The 19,691-nt window shown below is 49.0% G+C and overlaps 1 protein-coding gene across 1 annotated transcript; it reads right to left on the bottom strand.

The window, feature by feature from the left end:
• Positions 1–3,205: 3,205 nt before the first annotated feature.
• POF1B (POF1B actin binding protein) lies at positions 3,206–19,454 on the bottom strand. The gene is made up of 13 exons (XM_071442184.1): positions 19,119–19,454; positions 14,018–14,056; positions 13,532–13,633; positions 11,025–11,189; positions 9,951–10,081; positions 9,019–9,046; positions 8,123–8,197; positions 5,830–5,922; positions 5,068–5,181; positions 4,760–4,912; positions 4,548–4,658; positions 3,822–3,950; positions 3,206–3,545 (listed from the first exon to the last, which is right to left on the bottom strand). The coding sequence occupies exons 1-13, from the start codon at positions 19,452–19,454 to the stop codon at positions 3,468–3,470; spliced, it is 1,554 nt and encodes a 517-aa protein (XP_071298285.1). The 3' UTR covers positions 3,206–3,467.
• Positions 19,455–19,691: the final 237 nt, after the last annotated feature.

Genomic DNA, 19,691 nt, shown 5'->3' with positions numbered 1-19,691 from the left:
AGTAAAATGTTTCTAACCAGGATTTAGAGAGCTAAGTAAATGAGAAAATGTTTTTCTGTCAACTTCAGCAGAAACCACGTTAGGTAAATCAGTTCCAGTTCCACAGCAAAGAGGGAACAGCTGAGCCCACAGTAACAGGTACAGGTACTTCATAGTAAAAAATACTAAATTTGCTTTTTAAATACATATGGTTTGAAAACAAAACCAGCCTATAAATAAATTGCCATATGCTTTATCTACTAGTCTAATTCATCTTTTTGAAAATTGCTTTGTGTTTTTTGCTGTGAGTACAAAGTGTTACAGTCTCTTCTCTGTAGCATTTACAGGAGGAGCTGTCCTTGTCCTCAGGACAGAGAGCTGGCTGGCCTGAGCAGCAACCTGGGCTTTTTGTAAGCAGCTGCAGCTTTCCTGGCTGCCCCAGGATGGTGTTTCCACTGGGATGGATCAGCTGGATTTGAAAAGAGCATTTGCCTGATGGTGGCCTTTGCCATGGAGTTGTCTCACCACCCCAGCAGCTCCTGCTCTGAGCCCTGTCCCTCCTTAAGGAGTTCCTGTGCTGTGCCATGGAGTGGAGGAAACACAGGTGGGTGGCACTGAGGGGCTGCTCAGGAAATCCATGGCTGGGATGAGCAGTTGGGAACTGTGGCCATGAATGACTCCCATTTCTGCTCTTTGTAGCCTGCTCTGAGCTGTGGGAAGCCCTGGCCCTGGTGGGAGCACAAGGAGCAGCTGCACCAGAGCCCTGCACAGGTAACTGATGGCATTGAACAGCCATGGTGCTTTAGTCCTTTTTGTGCTTCAGATCACCAAAGGTGAAAAGTCTTTTGCTGACAGTGTAACTAAAATTATTTATTGCACTGACACTCCCATAGCAGAAGCATGTTAGGTCTGAGTGTTGCTGGACCTTTTATTCACTGCTCTGCAGAAAAAGGGGTTGCTCTAGAATCTGTTTTAGAGTAATTACTGCATGCAGAGGGGCAAGGCACTCCACCTTCAAATGAGGGTTTTTAACTAATTAAAGCCAGGCTGCTGAAACTGCAGGCCCATCTCAGCCTGGACACACTCAAAGAGCAGCAGCAGAACAGGTTTTACTCGTGGCTCTAAAGAGCACCAGGGCAGCTGGACATGCAGCAGCACCTGAGAGCCCCAGTCCTTCACTTGGAAAGGTTCATGGAGAGGAACAAGACACCAGCTACAGCCCTCCCTCCAGCTGCACACAAGGTGTTTCCAGGACAGACAGACAGTGATCCAGAGAGTTAGACTTGGGTTTATTTCATGGTTACAGGTAGCCTCCAGCATTCTTTCCCCATTAAACATTGCCTAGGGTCTATAGTAGCTGGGAACAGAAATACATGGCTGCAGCAGGAAAGCAAAGCAAGAACCCCCACAATAAAAAAGCACCTTTGGATTGCAGCATTGCAAACTTTCCCTGTGAGTCTCTGTGCTGTGTTGCTCAGACAACTACTGAATCATGAACACCAAATCAGTTTGAAAGAATTTCTGTGGTCCTTGAAAGAGTGGAAATTGTAAATGGCAGGTTGGTCTGATAAGGAAATTTAGTCCATGAGTTATTTTCACACAAAGTTCTTCTATATAAAAATATACCAAGTTCTTGAAAATTTGAAGCACAGCAAATAAATACAGCTGGTTTAGGGCTGAAGATACATCACCTCTGAGGTCAGAAGCATTCTCTAAAGTGAGCCTTGGCCCAGCCCTTCACTGAACTGGGTCCTGCTGGCATTTGCCAGGTCAGAAGCTGGGTTTGATGGCAGCTTTGTCCTTTGGGTCCGAGCTTCCCAGACAGAGGCAGGTGTAAGGAGAGGAGCAGTTCCCAGTGAGGTATTTCTGGAGTTCCCGTGCAGGCCGTGACTCTGCTCTGAAAGCAGCTGTGGCAGGGGTGGGGCTGACATCGGGGTCACTCCCACTCAGCATGAAGAGACAGAACATGGCTACAAGGACCAAGAGGAAAAGGTTTCAGGTGTCTTCCTTTTGTCTCCTAGACTGCCTGAGGACTGGCTGAAGAACAGGAGCTAGTCAAGAACAGCTGAAGTCCACACAGGGAGAGCATCCCACTCCTCCAAGGGAAAAGTGAGTCCTTAATGTTTTCCCAGCCTTCCTCACTATCAGACTGAACCTTTTCTTGGATGCAGAAGAGCAGAAAGTAAAGCAGTTTTAGTGGTTTGTGAACTCCTTGGAGCAGCTCTGAGGGCTCAGAGGTTTCTCTCATTCCTAAAAGAAACAAGCAGCTTGTTAGAAGAAATACACAAACCTGTTTCTGTTATGAAACAAACTATCTCCCATAAAGCATCTCATTTAATTACCTACTCGTTTTCTCTTGTACTGCATCCAAGGGGATCCGTGAGCCCTTCCTCTGTACCAAACACTTTACTTTTTCATTTCTCTATTGCTGTTTCATTGCTTGACATTTCACTAGGTTGCAATGCACCTGGATGAGGTTTAGGGATCAGTAATAAAACTCTGCTCTTTGCCAGTGCCCTGAGCCTTTTGCTTTTTAAATCCTGCTGCAGGCAAGGTCCCCTTGAGGGACATGCCAGGTGTGGTACCTGCATCTGCTCAGGCTGTCACAGAAGTGTCCCCTGGCTGTGTCCCCCCGTGCTTGTATCCAGGTGCTGCTGTGACCTTGTCCCTGCAGCCACCACCACCCCTGTTTGGCCACCCTGCCATTTCTCCAGCCTTTACCTTGCAGCCAGACTTGGCACCACGAGCCCTGCCTGCAATAGAAATAGTTTCTGCAGCCCTGTTTTCTATTTTTACTCTGAATCACTCCTTGAAATGTCACCACTCTTCTGCATTCCTGGGTTTGTCACTGCCCTGGCTCAGGGTGAGTTTCAGGGATGTGGTGCTTTGTGTGTTTTAGTAATGGCTTGGAGTCATTATCGCTTCTAATGCAGAGGAGCACATTCCTCCCAAATCCCTGCTCGCTGAGAGTACAGCAGGACACAGTCCCTGCCCCCCTGCCCGGTACAGCAACACCCCGGGGCCGCTGTTAGAGCAGCGCTGATGCTTTTGTTCAGGGTAATTACGTGCCAGAGAAAACAACAAAAGGTTTTATTTGTACCACACCCACCAATTAGTGCCTGCTCCAAAGGCCAGGACAGTTCCCGGGCTGCAGTCAGTCACTCTGCTTTTTGCAGTTAAATTACCACGAGGGCAGCGCTGAGCTCTCAGTTCGGGTAATACTTGCTTTGAAGTTAAATTGAACACTTAGGGATGGCAGAGGGAACAGTCCATTTCCAGGTAACTTACATGTTTCCAGATCTCTCCAGTCCTCTCAATTACAATCGTTTGTGATTTATTGACAGGTGATGTGACCTTGTAGTCATCAGACAGGAGACCCAGAATAGGATACTGATTCCTGTACCTGTAGAGGGTTGAACAGGTTGTTTAACAGAGCCTAAACAAAGGAAAGCCCAAAGGATGTCTTTTTAAAAAAGGTGAATAACACGTTACTTTTTAGTGATGATGGCTGTCACCCCAGGGGACTGACTGCCTGATAACTTCTCATGCTTCAGTCTGAAGAGCTCCTGACAAAACCAAAAGCAAACACTGATGTGAAGTCCTATTTTTTGAAGTATCAGTTCACTAAAGCCACAAAAAAATATTTGCAGAAATTTGTCTCAACAGTCTGAAAATCTGCCATTCCAGAAGGCTGGCAGAGGAACAGCATTCAGGTAGAACAAATCCTAACCCCCTTTCCTGAGCCAGGAGAGGACAAGGGCCTTCCTGGTTAGGTTCCACCTACACAGCACCATGGAGGCTTAAACACAAAAACCCTTAGAGAAGAACTTGTATTATTTTACCTCTTGCTGTTGTTTAATAAAAGCCTCTTTGTCCTCCAGCAGCGATGTCAGTTCGTGCAGCCTCATTTGCAAGTCGCTGTTGCTCCCCTCTCTCCTGGTTATGTCCTGCTGGAACTGGCACAGCTGGGACTGCAGAACAAGGCAGCAGCTCTCAGGTGTGGGGGGCTCTGGGCAGGGCCCTCAGCACCCACCCAGGGCTCTGGGGGTGGCATTTCACTGACACCATCAACAGTGAGACCCGGGGATTTTCAGGTCAGGAAGTTGAACCACACAGTAAATTCAGAAAGTGCTAACTGGACTGAATTCTACCCAGTATTAATTTAATGGTTTTACAATTCTCAAGCTAAACTAACACTGAACAAGTTGAATTGGCTTCCAGAGCTGGAGACTTTTACCACTGATTTCCATGAGAGACATTTCCTACATACAGTAGTGACTGGGATTTGTTTTTGTTTCCTATTAAGCATATTTTGACTAATTTCCTATGTTATCCCTTTAGGACAGCCCACTAACCAGGTTGATCCCTAATTTCTTCATGTAAAGAACAGTTGGGTTTTTTTAAAAGCACAGTTTTATGTTCTACTATAAAGGTTTTAAACCATCAGCAGTGTCTATGAGTAAAGTAACTGCACAGCCAAAAAACACCCAAAAAGTGCCTGTGGAAGATCCCTGCTGCCCCAAGTGCAGGAGCAGCTGTCCCTGCACACAGCCAGCAGAGCCCCTCACCCTGAGGCTGCGGATCTCCCTGTCCTTGTCCTCCCTGAGGTTGTTGATCATCTCCACGTAGCGGCTGGACAGCTCGTCCGTCGTGGTCTGCAGGGTTGGGCTGGAGCAGCTCTGCACAAAGAACCCAGTTTTATTTTACAAAGAGGGTTTTCATCATTAGTTATCTTACACTGATCCCTCTGAGCCTGGCACCCAGCCAGGTGAGCCCTCACCTGCAGCTTGAGGCTCTGGATCTCCTGCTCCAGGGCCCTCTTGCTGTACTCCAGCTCCTTCAGCTGGCAGTCCTTGTCGCCCTCGCTGAGCCGCAGGGACAGGAGCTGCTCCTCCAGCGAGCGGCATTTGGCAGTGCTGTCCCTGAGCCCTTGCTGCAGAGCACAGGGGGAATGAGCACCTGGAGTTCCTCAGGGGAGGAACAGCATCACACACACAGCAGGCAGCAGTTACTCAGAGCACCCAGAAGTCTGCAAATCGCCCCCATTTTGGCTGCCTGCAATGACACTGGAAATGTTTCTTGATTTACCTGCTGCTGACGATTGTTCTCCCTCAGAGAAGCCAGCATTGTTTCATATTCTTTCACTTGGGAATCCTTAAAAGCCAAATCCTTCTTCAGCAACACATTGTCAGTTTCCAGCTTCTGCAGGACAAAAGTCAGAAGTTTACAGTCGAAAGCTGCAATTTTTCAGTAAACTCTTTCCATAAAGTGCAACACAGTCATTAATAATTCTCAGTTTTAGAACTGAGAATGCTCAACTGTCTTGAAAGTTTGGGGTTTAGGTACATAGCACACACTGTAGTGCCTGTGGCTTTGTGCTGGGTGGTGAGCACTGGGATCCTGGACACTGCCCTTCCAGTCTGCCCCAGAAACAATTTAAGTAGAAGCCAACAAAAACCCCCAAACAAACAAAAACCACCCCAAAACTAAGCCCACTGCACCCGACTCCTTGTTCTGTGTTCAAATTCAAACTCTTCTCCCTCAACGTTTCCAGGACAATGCTGTGACGTTCCCAGCAGTGCCAAGCACTTGGGCTGGTGTGGGAAACATTGCTGCTTCCCCAACAGGAATTGTCTGCTGCCTGCACCCACAGCCACGGGGCCTGGGGAGCTGCCAAAGCCACCCGTGTCCATCCAGCCCAGAGAACCTGGGGAGCTGCCAAAGCCGTGTCCATCCAGCCCCCTGAGGTACTGACACAGCAGCCACTGCCACCAGCACAGGCACAGCCTGGGGTGCCAGCCCTGGGCTCCTGCTGCCAGCTGGATGAGCTGGATGAGGAGCAGGACTCACCCCCAGGTCATCCTGCAGATGGCAGAGCTCCTCCCGCAGGTTCTTGAAGGTGGAAAGCACAAGTCTCAGGGATTTGTCCGATGTCGCTCTCATCTGGGAGGGAAGAAATGAAAAGGATAATTGGGATTAATTAGGCAGCTTTGTTTACAATATGCCTGACAAGAGGTAGAACAGAAACTGCTTTACAGCTGACAGTAACTTCTGAAACCATTGCACATCCTTTGAAGTGCCCACAGTTTATACAGGAAACATTTTCCTTGCTCTTTGTTCTGCAAATGCCAGCGTTCAATTTCTGCCTTGTAACACAGGACAACGTTGTTAAAGTGGAAGGAACAACAGGGTAAGGAACTGCCTTTGTACACCAATAAAGGGAAAAATGTGTTAATATTGTACAATTATTATTTGAGCTTTAAAAGCTTTGTGCTCACACTGATTTTTAAAAATTACTGCCCTGCCTGAAAAGGCACAGAGGAATGAGTCATGTTTGAGATCTGGCAAAGCTTTGGGCTCAAGGATGAGGGAATTTAATTAACATTTTAAAAAATTTAAATTAAAAAGGCTCATACAGCCAACTCCTCCCTTTAAAAGGAAAAAGATCCCAAAGATGAAAGGAGTCACCTGGATGAAAGAGAAAACCATAAGTGACCACAGCCCAACACTGTTCTCCTTTGGAATGTTAATTTTAATGCCTTTAATAGCTGTGTATTGATTCAGGTGAAAATATAAATTGTTACATTTCATGATACATTTATAATATTCAAAAGAAGAAAAATAGACTTTGAAAGGACACACAAAACAACTCCTCAAGTTGTAATGCTCCTGGAAGGGCTGAATATTCTGTGCAAAAGCTGTGGTTTCTTCCTGGCCAGACAAAAGTGAAACCCTCCTGTGTGTTCCCTTCACTTGGAGCTCTCATGCTTTCTATCCATATGGGGATTGGCCCCTGCCCAGTTTTTCATCCCCACTGGTGCCATGGTGTGACTGAGACTTCATTCCTCATGCAACTCACCTTTCTGTTTGTTTTGTCATTAAAGTGGAATTTCACTTTTGCCTTATGGTTCTGTTGGTTTTATTGTGTAATACACTATAGAGTAGTTTAAAAGAAGGAATTGAATCAAATGGTGAAATTTAGACTATAAAAATATAAGTAAAACCCCACTCACCAACTGCTTAGTGCTAGAGGTTGCTAAATCCCAGAGGTGCCTTGTGCTTCTCCAGTGGAGTTCTCTGTGTCCTTAGAGGAGCCTCTGGGCATCCCCAGCTCGGGATCCTGGGCTGTGCAAACCCTTCCCTCCCTGCTCTGTCCTGCTGGCCAAGGAGTCTGAGAGCACCCTGGCTGGATCCTGACAACACCTGGTTCCCCAAAAGCCATTCTGGCTGCATTTTATAATCACAGCTGTGAGGATGTAAAACCAGCTGGACACAGTCACAACAGGAAATGCCTGTTCCAGCTTTTCACCTGGAGCTGAACCAGCCTCCCAGGACAGAGTGCCAGTGTGAGGCCATGGAATGCCCTCATGCTGGCTGGAATGTCCATGGGGTTTGTTGTCCCTCTTCCTTGTAAGGGAAGCACAGAATAATTCCAGTTGGAAGGGATGGGGAGGTCAGAGCAGGGCAGCTGTGAACTCAGACCAGGCTGCTCCTTCTCAACCTCGTTTCAATGGATTTTTTTTTTACCAGGAAGTGATTCCAAGGTGCAGCTCCCAGGTAGGATCACCCTTCCCCTACCTGAGGGAGCCCAGATCAGGACACTCCTGCTGAGGCTGCCCTGGATCCTGCTCTGACACACTTGCCTGGCAAAGGCAGCTCTGAGTGCTGAGCTGTGCTTTTGGCAGCCAGCAGCAAACAGAACCATTCCTGTTGTGGTTCAGGTGTAAAGGGTTTTGTCCTCCTGGGCTGGTTCTTCAGCTCCCTCCTTGCTCCATGCCCAGCCATGGGGTTGGGCTGGGAGCAGGTGGGATCCAGGCTCTGCTGCTGGGCTTTTAGCACCTCCTGTTTGTGTTTGGCTTTTAAAGCCTTCATACACAACACAGAAAGATGAAAGGTCCCTGTTCTCCTGTCAGTGGTCAAAAGCCAAGAGAGTTTCAGTGAAACTGCAGGAAAGCCCCAGGAGAGCTGTTTAAAGTACACAAGTGGGTCCATGTGACACTTCCTTTAAAGCCACCATTCCACACCCCCACTCCAGAAACAATGGGATGAGGGAATGCAGAGTGAAGGGAGTTATGTACCAAGGCCCTCCTGTGTGTGAGCCAGCTCCTACTCCCAGCTCCTAGAGACTGCCAAGCTCCCATACCTGCAGGAGATAACGAATCTGCTGCTTTGTTGCCTCAGACAGTCCTTTGGGAATTAATTCTTCAATATCTTCAGTCTAAGCAAAGAAGGGAGGAAAGGGGAGACATCTTGATTAAGAATTTTGCCTGGTAGATTAGTAATGTGGTTTCCTCATTAATTACACAGCTCTGCTATGAAAAACATCTTTAGTACAAGGCAAATAAGAACAAAAATAGATCAAAGTCTATCCAGAAAACTTCCAAAGTCTTTTATATGTGGGGCATGTACAAAGTGAGATAAAGTGATACATGAAGCATATATTCAAATGCTTAAATTCAACATTTAAAAGCAGTATTCAAACCAATCCTCTCTCAGGAATTAACAGCTGATGCTACAACAACTCCCAGCAGTTTATGGTGGGGCAAAACCTCTGAATGGGCTGCCAATAAACCCCAGATGACCACCAGGAGATGCTGCCAGGATTCAGTGGCATTTGCTTCCTGCAGGTGAACCCTGGACAGGTATTTCTGCCCCATTCACACTGAATGCCTTCAAAGTTGCAGCACCTGCTGCTCAGCAGCAGCTTCACTGGCCAGGCAGTGAAAGAGCCTTTGCAAAAAACACATTGTAAAAACCCAGGTACCTGTACAAGTTTCATTTTCCAGTGAAACCATTAGTGGAACAGCAGGAGAGACTTCCAAAATTTGACTCTCATACTGGAATAATGCAAATTCTTGAAGTTTCTTTTCAGTATTATCACATTTGCAAATACCTGCCTGGCAGTGGTTTTCAGGCTCTGAATGTTTTTACCAAGCAGGAAGCATTAACTAACCAAGATCAGCCTCCTTCATTTCAGCTGCTTTGGCTTTGTTTGCTTGAGCCCTCCCCCAGTGGTGGCAGGGACAGCCTGGGCCTTACCTGGCACGTGAATTCGATGTCGTGGTTCCTGTAAAACACAAAAAGCTGCTTGAGAACTTTCAGGATTCAGGCCCATATTCACCACTAAAAGATTATGTGGACAATACAGAGCAAGGAAGGGTCTTTCTCAGCTGAAGAGTCCTTACCTTCCCTCTGTGGAGGAATTCCTGGAGTCCTACAGCAGCACAGCAAGCACAGGCTGACTATCCCCAGTCATTTGGGCGGTTATCCCAATTATGGGCAGTAAATCCAATTACTCCCTTAATTGCCTGGGTAATGGTTTGCCCATAACTCTGCTGCAATTCCCTGCCCTGCTCCAAGGGTTGACTCAGGGTTTCTGTGATGGTTAAGTTCCTTTTTCCTCCTGCTACAGGACCACTTTTCTTATTCAGTGACCTTGGAAGGCACCAGACAAGACTGGGAGTGAGGGGGAAGAATGAGGATGATGGGAGGGAAGGGGGGAAGGTTGTGCAGGGCACTGCCTGCTGTGACTCTCATTTCTTGCCAGAGATGGTCTGCAGGGCTCTGCAGAAAATGAGCTTTATGTTCATTTGGATGTAGAGACTGAGCTTTGTGCCTGGTGATGGCTGGCCTTTAATCCATGACACAACGTCACAACAGGACCGAGGGAATTTGGACATTTGGGTTGTTCAGGACACAGCAATAGAATTGTGTCATGAAATATATGTCAGAGTGTGCTGTAAGTTCTTGTTTGCTCAGTGAAAAAACATGTATGGGAGACACAATTCTTAAGCATCACATTCAATAAATTTCCTTGGCTTACAGCATTTCTATGCCCTCGGTTACTTGCAAATCAGATGAATGTGTAAAACATCCAGCCAGTTCCAGCTGTCAGGAAGAAACAAGGAGTACAACCAATTCACAAACACCTGGATGGCTGGGACACAGAATGACAGGGCCAGTGGCAGTACCTTGTCCCAATCTTCTCCACGTGCTGCAGCAGGCAGCTGTACAGGTCATTGCTCTTGCGGTGCAGCTCGGCCAGCAGCTCCCCAAAGAAGCGACAGTCCAGCTGCTCAGGGCTGTCCTGGGGGCAGCTCACCTGGCAGGAGACAGGCAGGGCATCAGGACAGCAGGGATCCCTTCTTTGGGATAAAGCTGAACGTGAAAATGCTACAGGTAGGATTTGGCTGCTTTTAGCAATTTTCAATTAATTTACACTTTTCTTGGTAGTGAGTGTTCCATGTCTGCTGGTTTTCAGTAAACTGTACAGAGAGGAATGACTTCCTTTAGAACAGCAAGAACCAGCAAAGTCCTGCTTCCACAGCTGTGTCCTCAGCCCAAGCTGAGTGTCCTGAGCTGGTTGATAGGAGTGTCCAGCTCTGGAAGGTTCTGCACAGGTCTGACATCAAGGTCCCCAGGGTGTTTGTCACCCAAACACCAACTGGGTGCACAGGAGGGACCTGCTGCACTCCCTCCCCAGCTGCACTAACAGGCTGCAGGTACACCAGGAAGCATTAGTGATTCCACTGAATTTGTGTCAACAACTTTTGCATCAAATTGAAATACATTTGAAGCCCTGGCTGATCAGCATAGGAGGAAAGGAACCCTGAGCTGATGTTTGCCAAGGTTCTAAAGCCAATGTGTGTTTCCTTCCAAAGCAGAGGCTGTGCATCCCTCAGTCTTTGTGTACAGACTGACAGGTGAAACCCGACTGAATTGATGGGTAAAGAAAAGCAAAACCAAACAGCCCCGTGAGACTGAGCCCAGCTCAACACCACAGGCTCATTTCAGTCAGTGCACACCTGAGCACAGGTCTGTGACAATGAGAAATACAACTCTCAAACAGCCCTTTCCCCCCAACAGCCCGTGAGAAAGCCTTGCACAGTCCCAGACAGACACACAGCCCCTGCTCAGTGACAAGGATGAGGTGCTGAGCCCCACACAAACCTCTGGAGGCTGCAGAGCCATGAAAGTGCTCACCCCCGGGGTTCTGTCCCTGCCTAAGAACGAACCACACCGAGAACGAACCACGGAGCCCTCACCAGCTCGGGGGGGGCCGCGCCCCTCCTCACGGGGTGTCCCCGGCACTCGTCACTCCCCGGGCCCGGGCACAGCTCGCAGGCACCGCCCGTCTGTGTCTGCTGGCACTGCTGCAGCACCGGGGGCGGCGGGCACGGCTCCGGCGGGCACACCGGGAACTGCCGCTCCTGCAGGAAAGGACCTGTCAGTGCTGGGCACCCGGCAGGGCTGGGAAATGCCCCAGCTGGGGCAGAAAGGGTTAATGCTGGTACCCTGCAGCGGTGGGAAATGCCCCCGCTGGCACAGAAAGGGTTAATGCTGGTACCCTGCAGGGTGGGAAATGCCCCTGCTGGCACAGAAAGGGTTAATGCTGGGCCCTGCAGGGTGGGAAATGCCCCCGCTGGCACAGAAAGGGTTAATGCTGGGCCCTGCAGGGGTGGGAAATGCCCTGGCTGGGGCAGAAAGGGTTAATGCTGGGCACTGCAGGGTGGGAAATGCCCCTGCTGGCACAGAAAGGGTTAATGCTGGTACCCTGCAGGGTGGGAAATGCCCCTGCTGGCACAGAAAGGGTTAATGCTGGTACCCTGCAGGGTGGGAAATGCCCTGGCTGGGGCAGAAAGGGTTAATGCTGGTACCCTGCAGGGTGGGAAATGCCCCTGCTGGCACAGAAAGGGTTAATGCTGGTACCCTGCAGGGTGGGAAATGCCCTGGCTGGGGCAGAAAGGGTTAATGCTGGTACCCTGCAGGGTGGGAAATGCCCCTGCTGGCACAGAAAGGGTTAATGCTGGTACCCTGCAGGGTGGGAAATGCCCCTGCTGGGGCAGAAAGGGTTAATGCTGGTAACCTGCAGGGTGGGAAATGCCCCGGCTGGGGCAGAAAGGGTTAATGCTGGTAACCTGCAGGGTGGGAAATGCCCCGGCTGGGGCAGAAAGGGTTAATGCTGGGCACTGCATGGTGGGAAATGCCCCGGCTGGGGCAGAAAGGGTTAATGCTGGTACCCTGCAGGGTGGGAAATGCCCCCGCTGGGGCAGAAAGGGTTAATGCTGGGCACTGCATGGGTGGGAAATGCCCCGGCTGGGGCAGAAAGGGTTAATGCTGGGCACTGCAGGGTGGGAAATGCCCCGGCTGGGGCAGAAAGGGTTAATGCTGGTAACCTGCAGGGTGGGAAATGCCCCGGCTGGGGCAGAAAGGGTTAATGCTGGGCACTGCAGGGTGGGAAATGCGCCGGCTGGGGCAGAAAGGGTTAATGCTGGTACCCTGCAGGGTGGGAAATGCCCCGGCTGGGGCAGAAAGGGTTAATGCTGGTACCCTGCAGGGTGGGAAATGCCCCCGCTGGGGCAGAAAGGGTTAATGTTGGTACCCTGCAGGGTGGGAAATGCCCCTGCTGGGGCAGAAAGGGTTAATGCTGGTACCCTGCAGGGTGGGAAATGCCCCCGCTGGGGCAGAAAGGCCCTGTCAGTGCCGGGCACTGCATGGAGTGGGACATCAGCCTCAGCAGTGAATGAAATGCGCCTGTGACTGGCAGTGCCGGTGGTGGCTTTGGATGTTTTAATAATCCAAATTAAATCACTTTTATTCCTAACTGAATGTGAGTTTGGCTCACACTTTCATACTTTAGGGCTGTAATTCACCAATTCTCTTTTCAATTTTAGTAGTTGCCAGTGAGAAGCACAGGGAAAAAACCTTTCCCGAGGTGGATGTCCCACTACACATGAAAATTTCCTTTAGAACTATGCTCCTGATTTTACCTAAATCTAAACACAGGCCAGGTAACAAAAACCAGAGGTAAAACTATGGTTTCCAGGCCTAAATTCCACAATTTTTTATTCTTTTCTTTGCACATCATATGCAGAAAGAAAGAAGCTGTTATTTTTAATTATGGTTTTTTTCCTTTTCCACTTCAGAGACTGGATATCACAGAATTCAGCTGTCTAAAATCCAGAGAGGCATGAAAAGTTTCATTTTAAAAAAGTAAAAAAATAAAACCTCAGGTAAATCACTCGGAGATATGTTAAATTTCAATGTTTTTTCCTGTTGGAAATGTTTCAGAGCAATAAAATTGAGCAATATTTTTGCTATTGACAAAATACCAATTGTGAGATGAAATTTCAGACAGATTTGCCAAATATATTTTTTCAAGAGTCAGTAGAATAAAAAATTGTGGTTTTGATTTTTTTTTCTAAAAATGTATCTTGGTTGTTCCGTTATGAAGCTATTCCAAGAAACTATTCATAGCCACTATTCAGATATAGACTGACAATATTAGAGATACAACAGCAGTTTTCAGTGTTAATTAATAATAAATTCTTAGGAAAAACATGGCAAACATTCCACTTTCTGCTCTCCTTAAATACTGCTTCATTTACTTTGAGAATGTATCCTAGATCACAACAAGGCAGTTCTCAGGTTGGCAGCTACTCCTAACAAAAATAAGAAAAAAAACCCAGAGCCAACCCAACCCAGAAACATCAATTTCCTGCTACCAACTCAATTTTCTTCTTGCAACAGGTAATATAAACACCCAACTTACTTGGAGGGGATTTAATAGCTCATATTTTCTAATTGTTTTTTCATAGATGACATTATTTCCAGGAGAGAAACTGGCCCCTCTAAGAAAAGGGGATAATGGCTCCTGTAAAACACATAAATAAAAACATCCATCAATCTTGTCAAACAGCAAACTCAGGATTAGTGTAATTTTGACTAAAAATAGAAAATTTAGAGATATGTGAGATGTCCTTTAGGATGTGAACATGTGAGTGTGTGTCCATTTGGAAACAAAGTGGCTGTGCTTCCATAGGGACTGTGTGAAATAAATACGGTAGAAACAATTAGTAATTAATCAATATTAATAAAGACTGAGCTGCTGAGAGGTGGGAGCCTGAGTGGCCATTCTGCAGTGTTTTCAACTCCTCCTAACTCCACCTCTCAGCCTCAGAGGTGTGAGCTGTGTGCTCTCAGAGTGTTCATCATGCCCCACGGAGGAGCTGAGGGACGCCCAGCCCCGTTTCCCTACCTGATCCGGGTTCTCGATAATGATCCTGCGGATGGTGCCCTGCAAGGGATGAAAAAAGGTTCAGGATTACTGCAGCCCAACCTCCACCTGCTCTTCTGGCAGAGGAATCTGATTATGGACATTGGCTGTGAATGCTTTGAGATCCACTGGCCACAATCACCTGGAGATGTTCTAAACCCAGGGCCTTCCCACCCCAAAGGAATTGGTCCATGTGCAGCATGGCAAGACTCAATCCATCACCTCATTTTAGGAGTTGGGTTTTTCTTTTTCTCAGTCCCCTCCTGGCAGGTCTGAGGGAATTAGTTCATATTTTCTGTAAGTGCAGCAGAACAGGCTACTAATCAAAGCTGGATGAGCCCTCCTGGATCCTATGTCCCTGTTCCAGCCCACAACTTTTATTTTCGGTTTTTTCACGTTACACATCAAACTCAGCTGGTGTAGATGGAGATGCATCATGTGCTTTTTGTTTCACCAAGGCATGAAAATTTGGATTCTGCTTAAACTCAGAAGTGAACAGGTAGAGGAGCTGCCCAAGAACCCCCTGGGTCACACCCAGTGCACACAACTCCACAGCAGCCACCTCTGGGAACAATGCCCACATTGCAATGAAAAATGAGATGTGCCTCTTGAAATTACAAGAATCTGACCCTGAAAACAGCTTTGTTTTCAAATAAATTTCTTCAGGTTTTGCCCCAGCACTGTCTAGAAGCAATTGCAGACACTGTCCCCCACCAGTTCTAACAAATCACACATTGCTTCAACCCTTCACATCCAGGTCTTTACCCAAACAAGCAGAGTTGCCACTGAACCCAATCTAAGGGCTGGGCAATTTGTCAGTTTGCAGCATACTGTTTATCCTCCCTGACAGCACAGACCTCCAATTTTCATAATGAATCATTTCTTCCCCAAAGCCAGGGGGAAGTTTATGTTGCTGCAGCTCAGTCTCAGCCAGGTGAGAGCAGCTCTGAAGTAGGTCAGGTCTCCTATCAACTGTTGCATAAGTTTAGCAAGCCTGGAGCAGTTTTCCAAACCTCCCAAAAGTGAATCATAACAGCACCAGGAAAGAGAAACAAAAGTAGAAAAGAAACTGTTTTTGCAGCAGTCAGAGTAATTAAGAAATTTCAAAATTAAAACGGCTGCAGAAACTTGGGGAGCTGCTCAGTGCTGCTGCCACCCCATGTGCCAGCAGGACTCTGGGGACACAGGGGTGGGACATGCAGCCCAATCCTGCACCACCAACTCCTGCAGAACTGGAACTAAAAGGTGAAATACTCAGCACAGGAATGGCCACTGGTCCCTCCTTCAGGCGGGTCTCAGAGCAGGCACAGCCCGAGCCCGGTGTCCCTGAGAGCACACGGAGCTGTGACAGCAGAGAGCCCTGGGACAGCCTCATCCCAGCACAGGGACAGCACATGGCCACTGGGTGACACTGAACAACAGCCTGCAACCTGCTCAAAGGCTGGACAAACGGGCCAGGGCTAACTCAAAGTCTAGAGAGGATAACACATCCAGGGTGTCTCAGAGGAATAAACCCACAGCACAGGAGTCTGCAGCATTTTAAGTTGAAACAGACCTTTATAATGTTCTCATTGTATATGCAATATTATACAGAACCTAAGAATGTTTTGCCTGGATAAAATTATGCTTATTTTTGAGATACCCAAACTCTTTCATTTTCAAAGAGCTGCTTTACAAACAGGGATTTGCCTGCCCTTTCTCCCATTCCATGGATTTGCCTGCCCTTTCTCCCATTCCAGCCAAGCAGGCTGGACTGGCACAGGCTGGGAGGGGACCAAGAGGCAGAAATGCTGTGTCTGTGCCAGCCTGGATTGCCCACACACAGCTCAGGGCTCTGCACAAGGAGCTGCCACCTCCAAGACCTCTGGAGCTGTCCCCAGCAGTGGGAACATGGAAAGGGATCTTGGGCTGTCTCTGTTTTCCAGCATTCCCAAGGGGCACACTCTCCAAGCAATCAGAAGATGCAGTGTCTGGAGATGCAGCATTTTCTGCATCTCCAGACACTGGGAGAAGGAAGGGGAAGGTGGGATTCCAAATGGAAAGCTCAGTGTTTTTGTGGGTTTAGAATTCCTGATAGCCTGAGCAGTCAGTCTGGGTCTGTTCTACAGAATCACAGAATGGTTTGGGTTGGAAGGGACTTTAAAGTCCTTCCTGTTCCAACCCCCTGCCATGGGGCTTATAAAGAGAATTTTAAAAGGTAGCACTAAAGCACTAAAACTTGCATGAATATTTTTGCTAGTCTTTAAGATTTCTAAATAACATTTTTAAATTTTAGAATAAGCACTTGATACATTTATCCTTAGTGCACCAATTTTATGTAGAAGCAATCAAATGTCCCTTTTTTTTTTAAATTTCAACAGGTTACCCTTGGCTTCAGCCAACCCAGAGATGAAAATGAGAATTTAATTTATGTCAAAGGCCTTTATCCACAATACATTGTCTTGCTAATGACAAGCAATCCAGTCATCTGCTCATAATTTATGAGTTCCAGTTGGCAGGTGAAATGGGGAAATGGCAGGCTGACTTGGAGGCTGTTACCCCACAGACCAGCCCTAAAGCTGGTTAATATTCCACCATCTTCATGGGAGCCCTTTGCACGTCACAGAACTGAGCCCAGCCACACAAACACCTGACTCCCAAAATTTCTCACACAGACAGAGAACCTCTACAAAACCTGTAAGGGTTTTGCCCTCTGCAAACATTTTATATGTGCCACTTCATTAATTATCTTTTCATGACCATGGAGAACGGATTCATACACATAAACCACACTGGAAGGGAATTTATTCCAAACACTTCTCATTTAGATCAAGCAGAACAAAATTTGCTGTGAATTACTCCAAGGACAAAACAAACCAGGAAAGTAAAAAACCCCTGAATCCTGAATCACAAAAAGTACCAGCACATGTGCTCTGTGCACACAGCAATTTCAAATTCTCCCTCTCCCCAGCTCATTAGAAGTGTACATAAACACAGGAGCACACCCAGCCACATGACTGAAGAGTAGCACTGTGTCAACAGGGATGTACATGTCTGTTATTGTTAACCCACACAAGCTCTGCAGAAGCAAATGAAACATTGCTCAAAGCCAGCCCTTTGCTTTAGCAGCAGCACAGAGCTGAAACTGCAGCCCTGGGCTGCCCCTAACCCCAAATCCTCCTGCACACCAAACACAGATGGGAGTTTGCTATCAGCCCATTATTCACTTTACATGGCCCCACACAATGGGCTCAAAGGGCAACTGATCCACTCGTGGGGAATGTCCTGCACCCCTCCCAGGGCTTCTCTGAGGCAACTCCCATTCAGCACCAAGTGTGCCACTTCTGCCTCCTCCCAGCTGACTTCCCTGTTTGTTACTCTTTTCTGCCTTAATAACTTCCTAATAATCTGTATTAGGCGCCTTCCTTCTCCACCACTGAAACTGCAACCCACACAAAGCCTGACTGAGCTACACCCTCTTGGCTTTAAAGTCTCGTCCAGCAAAACACTTCAGCAAGAAATTAGTTTTCATCAGCAGGACATAATGGATTCGGTGACTATGACAGATGTTGAAAATTAAACATCCTCCATAGAGCAGCGACAGCATTTGAGTCTGTAATCCTTGTTCACGTACTTATCTAGGCTGAGGAAGCTTGGGACTGCAATGTTTATGCCAATGAATATTTAATTAATTAACTGCAATTCAGACTATCATCCAGCCTAGCTGAGCAGATCACTTATCTGGGAGGTGAGAGACCTGTGTTTACACTCCTGCCCTACATCTTGCAAAAGAGGATTAACAACCTGGATGCAGAGGGAATGGCTCTGCCATTACCACCTCCTACAAAGCCCTTATGATCACAGACTCGTTCAGGCTGGAAAAACTCACCAAGATCATCGAGTCCAATCATTCCCAGCACGGCCCAGGCCACCACTCGACCACGTCCTCAAGTGCCACAGATACACTTTTGAACACTTCCAGGGATGGTGAGCCCACCAATTCCCTGGGCAGTGTGTTCCAATGCTTCACCATCCATTCCATGAAGATTTTTGTCCTAATATCCAACCTGAACCTCTGCTAGCACAACTTGAGGCTGTTTCCTCTTGTCTTTCTATTATCACAGCTGCTCGCTCACTTGCCAGGATTTACATAAACCACCCTGGAGAGGAAAGCAGCCCTCAAACTATGCAAATACTGCTTTTAAAGGAATGCAGATCTTGTATTGGTCTTAATCCAGACTTTCTGACAGGTAAGTATAACACGGGAAAGAAAATTCAGTAAGAGTTAATCTTGAACAAATGTACATTGCCATTTGAGTACAGCAGAGCAATCCTATAGATGTTAATGGCATTCTGCTGTATGAAGAAAAAATGGGTTGTGAATAAATTTTGATCTCCTTTCTGGTTTTGCAGTCAAATCTTTTCTAAAGCTATAGGTTTCTAGTTTCAATACACCTTTTGCATGTGTTAAAATGCCATTCAATTCCACCGATACTTTCAAGCCATGCCTAGGATACACACACAACAAACCTGCTGAACTGCATTGCGAGGGCTTTCCAAGCCCGACTCCAACACCTCAGTGGCGGACCTTACTAAGCACCATCGATTCAGAGAGAACTAATAACCACACCGGCTTCCAGTTCTATTTACATGAACAGCCCCAAGTCGGCAGAGCGGCGCGGTGACATCCCGGCGTGGGACCGGAGCAGCGCCTGCGGGGCCGCGGGGCTGGGCTGGGCCAGAACCGGCCAAAGCTGCGTTAAAGGGTGCGAAAAGGTGACACCGCTCTGGGGCCGGTGCCAGGGACCGCATCCCTGCCCGGGGACAGCCCGGCCAGCCTGGGGACGGTGCCAAGACCGCATCCCTACCCGAGGACAGCCTGGGGAGGGACGGCGGGGAGCGGCCACGGCGGCTTTCCCACAGGGGGAAACGCGCGGAGGGGCCGGGGCTGGACCCGTCCCACCCCGGGGGAGCCCGGCCCGACCCTCAGAGCCTCCGCCCCGCCGGAGCTCCCGGGGTCGGGCTCCGGCTTCGACGGCCCCTGATCCGGGCCAGGAGCAGCCCCCGAGGGGCCGAGGCCGGGGCCAGGCCGTGTCCGCCGTACCTGTGGCGGGTCGCAGCCGTGGCCGCAGTCCAGCGGCGAGGCGGCCCGGGACGAGCAGGAGGTGCTGAGCCGGCGGCAGCCCGGCCCGTAGGTGCGCACCCGGTCGTAGGCCACGGCACCGTCCTGCTGCGGGTGCGGAGCGGGGTCCAGGCAGGGCAGCGGCCGCAGCGGCTCCGGGCACGGCGGGGGCTCGGGGCAGGGCGGCGGCTCGGGGCAGGGCCGGCGGGCGGGCAGGGTGCTGTAGTGCTGCTGCCGCCGGTAGTAGTGGTGCTGCTGCTGCTGCTGGACGTGCGGGGGCAGCGCGGGCGGCTGCAGCTGCTGCTGCACCCCGAACATCGCGGCGGGACTGCGGCCGGGGCGGCGGGGCCGCTCCGGCTTTACCTGCGCGGGCCGCGCCTTGGGCGGGCCGCACCTGCGGGCGGGGAGCCCCGGGCCGACCCCGCCCCGGCCCCGGCCCCGGCCCTGCCCGGAACGGGCTCCGCACCGCCCGCTCCCCGTACAGCACCGCAGCGAAACAGCGCCCAGCGCTGAGGAAAGCAAACCCCGCGCTGTTCACTAAAGCACTCTGGTGTT

This window comes from Agelaius tricolor, unplaced genomic scaffold (assembly GCF_023055355.1).
Source record: "Agelaius tricolor isolate 1412-34295 unplaced genomic scaffold, bAgeTri1.0.p SCAF_17, whole genome shotgun sequence".
Lineage (NCBI taxonomy): Eukaryota > Metazoa > Chordata > Aves > Passeriformes > Icteridae > Agelaius > Agelaius tricolor.
The sequence above is the reverse complement of the archived record's forward strand: the minus strand, read 5'-3'. Positions and strand labels throughout refer to the sequence as shown.